The sequence below is a fragment of the Rhinolophus hipposideros genome (assembly GCF_964194185.1).
Source record: "Rhinolophus hipposideros genome assembly, chromosome: 20".
Lineage (NCBI taxonomy): Eukaryota > Metazoa > Chordata > Mammalia > Chiroptera > Rhinolophidae > Rhinolophus > Rhinolophus hipposideros.
In genome coordinates, this window is record NC_138066.1 from 22,750,266 (window position 1) to 22,764,278 (window position 14,013).

The following is a 14,013-nucleotide window of genomic DNA, read 5'->3' on the forward strand; positions in this document are numbered from 1 at the left end:
TATACAGCATTAATATCCCATATCAGGCACTTCCTTAGACAATCTAGAACAAAATAAGAGTTCCTAACTCTTCTGACAAATGGATGTAATAAGGAAAAAAGAATCAGGACCTCTGACTAGGAACACCTGTGGCCCCACCAATCCTCTTTCCTATCCCCTCTCACCATTACTTTTAAGACTCATCACTATGGCATATAATAATTTTATTGAACATCACAAAGTGAATAGAAAGATTAATAGAAAGTTTCTTTCTCTTTTCAGGGTAAAACCAGAAGTATCCACAGTATAGAATCATTTGTTCTACTGGCTTCCAATGTAATTTTCCTAAGTTCCTTCCTTCATATTCCATATACATAGTACAGCTGTCATGGCTAAACCTGCAAGAAGCAGTTGCAAAATCTTTGGCAAAAGTTAACACACTAAAAATTCAGCAGAGGAAAAAAAACTTGTCTTGATAAATAATGGCTCAACAAAAACTAGTATGCCACCATTCAACAACATCCTCAATTCTCCAGAACTAGAAAGAGTACATGCTAAAGCACATTTCATTAAGAAGTATGACTTACCAGGAGACTAGGGATTATAGGAAATTATTTTAGTTCTTTAGACTAGCTCAGATATTTAGCCTACCTTAACAGTCACCAGCATCATTAAAAAGAATGGCATGACAAGAGATAATAACGTCAGTAAAGAACTGGGGGACTCTTTGTGAAGAGACAGTATTGAAAACGAAACCATATTTCAACTTCTACCAATTCTTTCTGTCTTCAAAGCACCACAGTATTATTATAATCAATAGTAGCAGACAATCTCAATACATATTTAACTGATTTGAACAGGCACAAAAAGAAATTAAAGACAAGAGACTTAATAGGCAATAGAACCAAAAGTGTAATCCAAGTACTCTGGGATCCCAGCCCTTTAGCTCCATATCCTGAAATAGTAATAATAGGACAAAAATCAAATAACTAACAAATAATCCTCCATTAACATTATAAAAAATGGCTAAGAAAGAATAATCCACCTGACTCAAAGAAGTTGACAACTGTTTTACAGATAATTTGCATCTGCAACAACTAACAAAGTAGCTGTAGCTGTTTCCATTGCAAAAGAAGAAATGTAAGGCAGAAGAAAAGCAACAGATCTAGAACTACACAGTAGGTCAATTCTGAACACAAGAGTTTTACGTCCCTAACTTTATCCTTCTAAAGTAGGCTACCTTTTCAATTAGCAATAATCACGCCTCGGATACACCTCCTTGGCTACAATACTGCCACTGCGCAAAGCTATAAGCTACCTTTTGGTCAGAGAATTCCATTAGCTTTTTAAAATGCCAAAACCTGATCTGTAACAAAAGAGTGTAAAAATCATACCTGGTGGTAAAAGTCATCATCATCAAAGATTTCTTCATCCAAGTCCTTCAGGTGGGCATTGGCAGGTGCTTGGGGAAGGGTCTCCTATATCAAGAAGAAGAAAGGAAAGAGTGTATACCATTGAGGCTATCAAAGTAACGTAGCTCTACCGTGCACAATGTGCATAACAGTCAAAGCACTGTTTTCCTTAAGATATAAAGAGTTCTTAAAATTAAAGAACAAAACCAATCCAACTGAAAACTGGGCAAAATCATTAATGGGCATTTGACAGAAAAAGAATCACAAGTAGTCAAAAATCATTTGAAAATATGTTTAATCTCATTCTAATGAAATACATGCAAATAAAAATGAGAACACCATTTTTCACCTCTAAAATTAGCAACACTCAGTATGGGAAAACATAGCTGGTGGGATTGGAAATTAATGCAGGCTTTTTGGGGGCAATTTGGAAACATCCATCAGGATTTTAAATGTATATTCTCTTTAATACTTCCACTTCGAGAAATCTATCCATATGCTCACACAAATACAAAAATATAAATGCTTAGGAATGTTCCCTATAGCATTGTCTCTAAAACTGGAGACAACAAAAATATCCATTGTTTGAATAAACTGTAGTACATAATCCATACAATGGAATACTCTACCTGTTAGGAAAGTGAGGTAGAGCTCTGTAATGATGTGGACAAGTGTCTAGGATATACTAAATTTAAAAAGTAGGAACATTTTATATGTTTATATACACATATATATATCCATACTATTTAGTTTAAAAGGCAATCATATTTTTATACATGTATATGAGTTTATATATAGAAATATAAACACACACACACAAATAAAAAGCACCTAAAAGCTTGTTACAACAATGAAAATTGGTTAAATCTGAACAGTGAAATTTACAGACGAGGGGGAATTTTACTTTTCATTTTAAATCCTTCTGAACTTAAAAAAATTATTAAATATACATTTCTACTATAAATAAAAGATTTCCCTTTAAACAAGAGTCTGACTAGTCCAATTCTGGATCCTTTTCTGGAGTTTCTAAACATCACATCCCACATAAAGCCTAAAGAACACACTCGCTTCAATATTGACATTTCTAAAGAAGCAGTTTTAAAACAGAACTTTAAAAATTGGATTATGAGTGCTTCCATTACCAGACTCATATAAAATTCAAAATTGAAAGAAGACTACACACAAGTTAATAATTGCTCTATCTTTTTTAACACTTTGTCCTTCCATATACTCTGTTTCTCAGCAATCTGGTAAAGTAGTGTTTTTTCCCTTTCTTGCACTAACTTGTACCAAGAGTACCACCTACAAGTAGGTGATTAGACTTTTCAGTTAACTGGCCTTACAGAAACTACTCCCCATAATCACCGGGCATCACAGTTCTTACCGGTTCGCCTGGCAAACTCTCTGGGATGGGCTGCGTTACTGGTTCAGGTTTGCCAAGAACTTGGTAGACAGAGCGCTTGGTCTGCGTCCTTCGAAGCAATCTTTCTTTGTCCATCAGAATATGATCGATCTGTGTCAAGATTGAGCGTTCAAAGGCACCAAAACCCTGCAACAACATTAACCAGTGTCAGATAATGCAGAAAATCTGTGCTGAAGGCAGCTACATTCGTTTCTCTATCTTTCTGTGTCAGCAAAGAAACATACAACCCTCCTTTCAGGAGGGACTTTCTGTTAAAGACTGAGTTCGAGAATGGTTGTAACTGTTCTCAGAAAAAAAAAAAATAGTCTTAAGTAGGTCATATTTCTTTACTATACCCAGAGCTTAACTTCTGCTCTTTTAATAATTGTTTAAAATCTATTTTTTATTTTGTATTTCCAACACTTGAGCCACAATTTCTAGAATCAAATATTCTTTCCAATAAAGTTAAAATTCCCAATCTGAATGCTGTAAACCTCACTGGTAGGCGTTCAGTAAATTTTTCTATGGAAATGATGGATTACAATTACATTGTGACATCATCCATATAAATGAGCTGTAATTCCAATTTCTTAAAACTGCTTTGGGTTGCCACAGCCTACGTTTTACACACACACACACACACACACACACACACACACACACACACACACTTACACTTGCCTTCCCCAGTTTCCCGGAAGCCAGCTTGGTTTTGTCATGCCACTTCTGAAGTGTGCGGTTCCTGTAGACGGTAAAGTCAGCAAAGCGCTTTGCCATGAAACTGGGATAGCCGTCCATCTCCAGCTTCCGTTTTGGTGGGGCCCTTCTCTGCTGCTTCTTCTTTTCTACTAGCTCTTCATCTTCGCTGGAAATCTCTTCCTCACTAGAAAACCCATAAGAACAGTAAGTCCAATGTAAATAAACAGTACCCAAATAAAAGGCTAACCTCACATGAAATCAAGAGTATTTAGGCCTTCCCTGTTCTGTCTACATTTTAAATAGCACCATACCGTGTTTCTCTGAAAATAAGATCTAACTGGACAATAAGCTCTAATGCATCTTTTGGAGCAAAAATTAATATAAGACCCGGTATTATTTTACTATAATATAAGACCGGGTCTTATATAAGACCGGATATATGATATGATATGATATATGATATGATATGATATAATAAATACCAGGCCTTATATACTAATTTTTGCTCCAAAAGACGCATTAAAGCTGAGTGTCCGGCTAGGTCTTATTTTCGGGGAAACAAGGTATATGTGAGGATGGCTTTTTTGTTGTTGTTGTCTGAAAAGAATGTTCATGAGGTCAATCAAAAACTCATGTAACTTTTCAAATAAATATAAAAATCACTGGTTTCAAACTATTTTTAAAAGGTAAGCAAACTGTAAAAATAAATGAGGCTGTAAAATATTAATAGAAATGTATATGAACCAGGCCTATACTGGTTACAAGAGGCTCTTTAAAAGGTAAACACATAATCATACTTTTATGACCTTAATCCCCAAATCAATAAGGGAAAATGTCTCCCTGTAACCAACTGTTCAGAAAAGCTAAATAATCTTGTTGAACCAAATGAAGAGAAGCTGAATGTGAAGAAAACTCAAAGGGGTAGGCAACAGAATCAGTGGTAAACCCCAATACTATATGCAACTGCCTGCCATGAGAAAGTAATACAGCCTCCAACTATATAGCTAATTGCACTCGCTGGATTACCAACCCCAACACATAGTAGGTGCTCAATAAATGTGAGTTTACTTTTTATCCCTCCAACTAATTCAGTAAAAAAGACGGGAACAAAGAATAAGCCCAAGGGAAAAAACAGTAAGCAGGTACCATACATATATAGCAGGTTCAAACCAAGGCCTGGGGAGGGGGGGGGGTCCTTCATCAAATGTGATATCAGTAAAGAAAAAGGTTTTTTCTGCTGTTTTCTGAAATTCTCCACCCTTCAAAATAACTGCTGCTTCCCTCACTGAAAAGGAGATGGTTGTGACCAGTGATTCCATGGTATGGGCACAAAGTGCTTCATAACCATTAATTAAACATCAGTATTAAAATGTGCTTTCGGGCTGGCCCGGTGGCTCAGGTGGTTGGAGCTCCATGCTCCTAACTCCAAAGGCTGCTGGTTCGATTCCCACATGGGCCAGTGGGCTCTCAACCACAAGGTTGCCAGTTCAATTTCTCGAGTCCCGCAAGTGATGGTGGGCTCCGTCCCCTGCAACTAAGATTGAACACGGCACCTTGAGCTGAGCTGCCGCTGAGCTCCCGGATGGCTCAGTTGGTTGGAACACGTCCTCTCAACCACAAGGTTGGTGGTTCGACTCCTGCAAGGGACGGTGGGCTGCACCCCCTGCAACTAGCAATGGCAACTGGACCTGGAGCTGAGCTGCGCCCTCCACAACTAAGACTGAAAGGACAACAACTTGACTTGGAAAAAAGGCCTGGAAGTACACACTGTTCCCCAATAAAGTCCTGTTCCCCTTCCCCAATAAAATCTTAAAAAAAAAAAAAGTGCTTTCATCTACTAATTTCAATTGCTCTAAAGAGAAAGCAAGTCTTTTGCTGAAGCTGTAAAAAGAATTAGGCACAACTAATCCCCAATTTCTGTGCCATCCTGGCCACCAACAGTTACATGGAAGTGAGTCTTTCTGTTTTATTAACATTAAGTCTGATATCTACCTGGAAAGGATTTGGCTTTCTTTTTCATAAATGATGGGAAACTATTCAGATGAAAAGCAAACAAGCAACTCCGTAGGTGCATTCCTTCCTTACCTTTCTGGTTTGGGCTTTGTTCCACTTACTAGATACCTAGTGTCTGGGTACTGGAAAAGCAGCTCTTCCTGGAGGTCCACCAATGACCTCAGCAATGCTTTAAGTGCCTTGTGACCTGGAAAACAAAGCACAGAGAAAGAACACCCAATTATCTACAATTCTCCATAGCAGGCAATGCCTGTAACTCACGGCTCCTGAGCAGTTGTGGCTAGGGGTGGGAGGGGCGGGCACAGCGTACACAGGACTAAGAAAGAACTCTGAAATACAGAATTCCCAAAGGGAAGTAATAACAGTGCCTACCATAGTCACGGGGCTGTTATGAGGAACAAGCAAGGTAACAGGCACAAGGTGCTTAGAAAAGTGTCTGCAATAAATCATGAGTTCTTAAATTTAGTAAGATTGACAAATTCCTTCCCTGCCTGTCATCATAACCAATCGTTTTTTTCCTTTGGTGTTAGTTTCTACATGTTACCCACTGACCTCCTTGATTATCCCTCTATCAGTCAACTGTTGCAGCAATTCCTCCTCTTTTCCTAAGGAGCACAATTTAGTCCCAGGATCCCTACCACCACCACCACCCTCCCTCAGGAGATCTCATTTGCCTCTGCTTTGAGAGGCCACATCATTCATTCAATCTCTCCACACACATCCTTATGGAAAGTTCTTATTCACATATGAAAGGCCAAGTTAATGACTTGTTTGCAGGACTGAACTGTATATTAAAAATTTGCACATGGAGAATATGTTCTCACCTGGCCCTCCTCATAGCCAATAGGATGCATTTGTAATAAAGCTGGTCAAGATTTAGTATATAGTCTGTGGCTAAGAGCTTTCAAAATAAAAACGGGCCCTCTGAGAACTTAACTCTTACCTGCTTTAGCAGCCTAATCTACCAAAGGGGCTAACTAGACACTGATTGTCACTACTTACGTGTTGATAGCACTCAGATGTGTCTCTCCTATAATCAAACTTTCACATTTCTAGCAACTCCAAGAAAATCTTCACACAGATGTTCCATCACTCCTTCAAATATACCATGTCAGCAATAAGCCTTTTTCTTCCTACCTAATACTTCTACCTTGTCTGACTTTCTCTGTTTAATGTATTTTCATAAGGGATCACTGATATTTTAGTGCCCTTATTCTATATATTCAATCAGTTGCTAAATTTTGTATTTTCCATTCTTATTATCACTAATAGTTTTCCATCTATCTCTGGCCATGCTTCCATCACTCCTTCCCTCTTTCCTTTAAATATCTGTAATCTTCTCACAAGCAACCCTAGTTTCATTTAGCAATCCCTAAATTCATTTTTGTTTTATATTCCACACTAACTTCAGCCCACACAAACCTCAGTTTAAGTGACTTTTATGAGTCTTCTTCTTTTTTTGCTGCTTCTATCCTGCCCAGCATGAGTAGCCTCCTCTCTATTTTACATCCCAACCTGTTTCATCAATGGTACACCAACATATGAGTTAGACTAGCTCTTAATTGATCTATCTATGTATCTATCTATCCATCCATCCATCTATATCATACTAGAGCATTCTACTTCAACGTAAGGCTAAGAGCTAACTTAGCTGAGAAAACCTTTTCAGAGTGATCAGAAGGAACCCAAAGACTCAATAACTACTTTCTATTCCTTTAAATAGTCTGCCTATAAAACTACATAAATACAACTTCCTTCTTTAAAATAACATAAGATCCTTAATCACATCTTTTCTAAATTCTATACTCTAATCCTCTTATAATCAGTACATATCCATGCCACTTGAGAAGACCTGCAATACATAATATTACCTGCAAAATCCCTAATGCTTTGTGTTCCAAACCAAGATTCTCAAACTGTTGCTCTGAAGCTTAAAAAACAAAAGCAAAACAAAACAAATTTCTACCAAAAATATGGAAATAAGTTATGCTCATGAAGAAGAAAAAAGTAATACAGCATTATCCTGTCTGTCAGCTTTTTGGAAACTAATTATAAACAAGATGAAAACATAGGCAAGAAGGAAAAAAAAATAAAAATATAACAACTTTAAAGCCAAGAATTATTCACTATTATATAACAATGCAAAATTATGTAAATATATCGAAAATTTTAAAAGGAATGAGTAGAGCAAAGAATACAAATGATAACTATAAATATTATTTCATTATCACAAATAATCATCTGTGGAAAGAGCTGAGAACTGATAAGAGATATCCCAAGTAGCTAGATTCTGAAAGTTTATGTTGCAGCAAGAACCTTTAAAAAATAGGAAAGACACTAATACTTGGAAGGAAGTTCATGAAAACGCAGAAATCTCATCTCATTAAAGTTCTATGCAAGTATTAATGGCTATTTTAAACTTCTTTTCTAGAAATGGCTATATCTTAAGAAATAGAGCCCATATTTTCCAAACCACAATCAATTTTGCATTTGCAAAGTACTTTTCAAAATTCCCCAGACCTAACCTTGAAAACATTATGCTAAGTGAAATAAGCCAGTTGCAAAAGGACATATACTATATGATTCCACTTGTATAACTCACCTAAAATAGTCAAATTCATAGAAACAGAAAGTAGAATCGTGGTTGTCAGGGGTTGAAGGGAGTGGGCAATGGGGACTTATTGTTTAATGGATACAGTTTCAGTTCGAGATGATGAAAAACGTTGAGATGGATAGTGATAATTGCTGCATAACAATGTGAATGTACTTAATGATACTGAACTGTACACTTCAAAATCATTAAAAAGGTCAATTTTATGTCATATACACTTAACTACAATTAAAAAAAAAAACACTTAAAAAAATCCCAAGACCAGAATATAATAAATAATTCTACCATCCTAGTTCATCTATAATCCTTCAATCATGAACCTAGTCAAAAAGAACAGGAAAATGGAATATATTCAGCCTTTAAAAAGAAGGAAATTCTGACACATGCTACATACAACATGGATGAACCTTGATGACATTAAATGAAATAAGCCAATCACAAAAAGGCAAATACAATATCATTCCACTTATATGAGGTATCTAGAGTAGTCAGATTCATAGAAACAGAAGTTGAACAGTGGTTGCCAGGGGCTGGGGGAGAGAGAAATGGGGAATTGTTTAACGAGGTATAGCGTTTCAGCTTTATAAGATGAAAAGGTTCTAAAGATGGGTCATACAACAATGTGATTTACTTAACACCATCGAACTGCACACTTAGAAATGATGAGGATAATAAATTTGATTATGTTTTTCTTTTAGCACAATAAAAAATTAGAAAACAGGAAAAGCAAGTACCTGTCCCTTACTTCCTCTAGGTACCATGTGTCCATAATCTAAACTATGAAATCAAGACCCAGGCAGGGAAGAAACCGCAAAGCAGTCTATACTGTTTATAGCTGCTTGACCCCGACAAGCAAGTCAGAATTTGACTCTAACATGTAGCATAACCAAGAATTGTGAAAACATCCAATGAAAAGACTACTACTTTTAAGGGCCACTTTCAAGTAGCTATACAAGCCCTTTTATTTTGTTCAAGTCAGTTTTAAAAAATCCATTGCAGATATATTAGACAGCCTATCAATCCAACAAGAAAGCAGAGAGCCAATATCAGTAAATCAAAGTGTGCCTTTCTGTTAATACTCTCTCATATGTTCTCATTTTATACACCCCTTCACCCAGTCAGAAAGTAGCCCTGAAGTATTTAAGCTCCATTCAGGGATAGCACCACCATGCATCAAAGTGTCAAGAGACCTACCAGAGATGAAATCTGCAATTCTGTGCTTCTAACCACCAAAAAAATAAAAATAAAAGTTTATCAAAGTAAAGTCACCAGTGGCCAACACATGGACAACTTCCTGTAAAGGGATTTAGAAGACAGAACCCAATTCTCATTTCTTTGTAGTATCGGGGCCACATTTCCTTCTAATAAGATTTTATGTAAAACGTGAGGAGACAATGGGCAACCCTTTGCTGACTGTGGTGGGCTTCCTCAAAGCCACAGCTGACAAGAGTGAGGAAGGACTCTCCTGGTGGCTCAAATCCAACAGTGAATTCTTCCCAGAAAGAAACGAAACAAACCTCTTTTTCATATAGGGCTGAGTTGTATTTTCTCAACCTTACGAATAATAAAGAGAATGAAATCAACAGTTTCTAATTCACTTTTAATTTTTCTCCCAATTACTGTTAAAGTTAAAAGTTAAGAAAAACAGCAGAGATGCATGTACTTTCTTCTCTCTCCCTCTTGGCCAGTAATAAATGGAGACTGTCAAGGATATATATGTTTATTTTGTCCTACATCGTCCATTTCCAGAGGCCTTTCCCTTAGAGGAGATTAAGAAGGACATATGCCTCACCATATTACCAAGATTCAACCCAAGCATCTGGACACCAGCTTTAGGAATGATTTTCCAAGTAGAGAACAAAAGGAAAGAGTACTTTATTAAGGGTCAGGAACCCTGTATTCTAACTGACACTGTCACCAACTAGTCATTTTACAATGAGTGGACCAACTTAATCTCTTTGAGTCTCAATTTTCTCATCTATAAAATGTAGATAATCCTTTGCCTGTTTATCTCGCAGAATGAAAGTGAAAAACAAATGTTTTTATGTATTCAGGTATTTTACAAATTTTAAAATGCTATAGAAATAGCAAGAATATTACTATCAAACATCATTTTCCCATGGTGAAAATCTTAAGCTCTGTTTGTGCTGATCGACAGCTCTAGGGCTGAACAAGAACTCAGAGTCCTATATTAAGTATTCATTTACATGCTACCCATATGCAAGCATTCTATAAAATGTCACCAATCTAAAAACCATTTTCACCTAACAGCTTTATTTTTTTCCCTGATTCATCTAAGCTGTTCGACAAAAACAAAATTGTAGGCAGAGAATAAGTTTGGACATGGGCACACAGTTCATTAATTAGATTATAAGCCAATACGTAAAACTTCAGGCAAGGGGATGAAGGCGGAATAGGAAGAGTGAATACATAAGGTAAAATAAAGCTTACCTTATCAGTTTTTAAATATCTATACAGTTATTTTTAAAACAAATATGCAAACATACAGTTATTTATGTACAAGTATACATAAACTCCCATATCCCTATTAGCCCAGATAAATATATTGAACTAGAATGTATAGATTACAAGAACATTTTTTTTTCTCCTTCAAAAGTAACTCTAGAACCAGAGCTAAACTATAGGTCAAAATGACATACAATATATTGGCCTGAGAACAATACTTTTCATTCAAATCCACACAAGCCTGCCACTTGCACTAGTCATCCCCGGCAATTAATCCCCCAAGAAAGACGTTTGATTAAATCTTTTCAAGCAAATCCTTTGCTTTGCTTTTGTTAGTTCACTTCTTGTCAACATCTATTAAAATATGCCTTTAATTCTCCCACAATCTTAAAAAACACCGATTCCACTGTCTTCAACTTTAATCAACTGTATGGCCGGCATTTTTCATTTCATAATAATGTGCTGCTTGGAATTCAAGAGGCAGGCTCAGCATCAATCATCTGGTAAGAATTTTTCCACTGCAATAAATATGCAAATGAGGAGAGCCAGTCAGTCGTATTTCAGGCCCGACTTGCTAGTGTTTTAAAAAAGACACAAATTTATTAATTGCCGGTGGCCAGAGGAATCCTATTACTTTGGGCATTGATTACAAAGCTGTGTGAGTGATTATTGTGCAACTCGCGGGCTACCCAGGCATGAGGAAAAATTATTAAAGCAAGGCAGAGATTATCAACTCAGAATAACAATAAGCCTTAACATTTAGGCCCTAACTTCTTCAACAAAGAATTACGTGAAGGCTCCACTGTATCGTAATTCCGAATTCTGTCAGTATTACTGTTTGGGCATGTTCTATATTCCCTAAGCAGAATAGCATTACCAGTAAGGAAGAGGATTGCAGGTTACAAGTTCCTTAACAGCAACCATATGGATGAGTTGCTATCATTTCCAACGTGTGTCCAACTAGAATTTGTATATATCCATGTACACATACACATATGCAGGGTGTGTGCATATCTAGACTCCCAGATGTAGCTATACGGATGTACTACTATGTTTCCCCGAAAATAAGACCTAGCCAGACAATCAGCTCTAATGCATCTTTTGGAGCAAAAATTAATATAAGACCCGGTCTAATTTTACTATAAAATATATAAGACCGGGTCTTATATTAATTTTGTTCCAAAAGACGCATTAGAGCTGATTATCTGGCTAGGTCTTATTTTCGGGAAACATGGTATTATGAGTATGGTTTTAAATGGAATAGTATAAAGAGTTCTGTCCCAGTGTGTTAGTTGGTTCTGCGGACCAAAAGCAGATTTTTTTTTTAACGGTACAAACTAACCACCAGGATAACTTTTCAAGGCAGAGCATGGGGACTTATATTCTAAAATCATGATGGCGAAGCCAAAAGCAGCCTTGGGTTTTCATACCTCCAAGGGCTCCACGTAGAAGACGCGATCTATGGAGGGGTTGATGGAGGAAAAGGTTTGACAGGCTAATTCTGGATGCAAAGTGTTTTTGTGAGAAGCATTCAGCATAGAGCATATTAAATCAAACAAGAAAGAGGGCTCAGTGGGCAAAACATTTTTTTCTCTCAAAGAATGATGTGGGGAATTGGAGGAGTAAGTGGAAGTTGAAATAAGGGAGAGATGAAGAGACATGCAATAAACTATGTTGGGTGAACCCCTCACAGAAAGAAACAAAAAGAAAAAATCCTTAACATTTTACATTACTGCCAGCCTAAGTAACATGATAGATCGTGTGCATTTGAGTTCTGTGGAGGGACATCCCACTCAAGCTGTAATTTCTGACCAGGCATGAATTTATAAGGAAGGGGAAAGAACTGCAGAATTTCTTAGGCTTCCCTGAATACTCTCTCAAATACCTTGATGAAGTGTGTCAATAAATCCTTAAAAAGCCCTATAGGACACAGCAATCTAACTGATCAATGTACTTCCCGAAATCCACTACAGTTACCTTCCACTTCACAGTTCCTAGACAACCTCCATTGCTCCGGAGTACTTCCCTAAAAAAGGAAATTTATTTTCCCCTTTAAAAACAGAAAGAACAAATGCTCAGAATACGAAGTACTTCAAATCCAAGTTTATTTACAAGTAATTGTTTAAACTGTCTAACAGAAGTTACCCAGGCAGAGTTGCGATATTTTCATTTTTATTTGATAGACTTTTGAACTGTTTGAATATTTTATAAGCATATGCTACTTTTATAATTTAAAATACTATTACAATTTAAAGTAAACTTTGAAGTAAGGAAACTTATTAAAAATAAAATTAGAACCACAATCCAAGTAACTGTTTCATATAAAATAGTCTGATCCCTTCACATTAAAAAGCTTTTAAATAAACAGCCTGTTAGGTAGCGAAACTATCCCTAACCATATGCCCAAATTCTCTAGAGTATAGGTCTAGAAATAACTCCTTTGAAAATGAGAATTCAGGAAATAGCTTTCAGAAAATGCAGATTCCCATGCAGAAGTAATTAGTCCTCTCTCAGGATTATTCATATCATTGCTACCACACTATCATACTGTACCGTGAGTGATTTCACTGAGTCTGATTTCACTGCATTGTTAACTGCTTGAGAGCAGAGACCTCATCCCAACACTCTAGCATCCAACACATCACCGGGGCCATAAAAAGTACCTACAAATATTTCAGTTGCAGAGAAATGATGCTTAAATCACAGGGCAGAACATCTAATGACACTATCATTTCCAAATCTAAATGCTGACAAGCAAACAAAGTGTGGACTACGTATCTGCTAACTTCAATGACCATGTATCCTCCACTAGACCTTTGTTAACAGAAGCAAAGCAATCAAACTGAACTTTTTCCTTGTAACACACAACTATAAGACATATAGGCTACTCCTAAGAATCTCAAAGCCATCTTACCAGATTTAAGAACTTATACTACAATGCAGTCTCATGAAAACTTAATTATCACCACCACTTAGATGGATAAACAGACTCAGACAACAAAAGATTGTTTTATTTGTGTTTCTTTTAATATTAGTAAGACTAAGCAGTGTTTATTACCCAACCCAAAATGAAACACTTTGAGAGGTTGCTTTCATGTAAAGAAAACAAACACTTAAATGACTTATGCTTTAAAAGTGGTTTACCTATCTCCACACCTTCCTCTGAGCTCCTTGAGGCAAGGACCGTGAACCTTGGTATACTTGGTGTTGGCAAATGGTAGACTCCATGTTGTTGAGTGAATAACTGAATAAAAATGACATCCTAGTATTTTTATTGACATATTCTTTTTATCCGTGCATTTCAAGTCTTCAAAGAACACTAGTACTAGTATTTATTTACATAAACCTTCTAAGGAGAAAGAAACAAATAATATGGCCATAGAGCTATAGTCTAAGAAAAGACTATACCATCACTATTGAGACTAACAATT

The 14,013-nt window shown here is 36.6% G+C and overlaps 1 protein-coding gene across 6 annotated transcripts in view; it reads right to left on the reverse strand.

The window, feature by feature from the left end:
- AATF (apoptosis antagonizing transcription factor) overlaps positions 1–14,013 on the reverse strand; it is a 96,188-nt gene that overhangs the window by 54,995 nt on the left and 27,180 nt on the right. For 3 of the 6 annotated variants that reach the window (XM_081028364.1, XM_081028366.1, XM_081028368.1), the window contains exons 5-8: positions 5,578–5,692; positions 3,475–3,676; positions 2,776–2,940; positions 1,374–1,457 (exon numbers count right to left, since the gene is read on the reverse strand). In XM_081028364.1, the coding sequence (XP_080884490.1) occupies positions 1,374–1,457; positions 2,776–2,940; positions 3,475–3,676; positions 5,578–5,692 (566 nt within the window). Of the gene's footprint in view, positions 1–1,373; positions 1,458–2,775; positions 2,941–3,468; positions 3,677–5,577; positions 5,693–14,013 lie in introns of all 6 variants that reach the window. The other 3 variants (XM_081028363.1, XM_081028365.1, XM_081028367.1) reach the window with 1 other exon arrangement.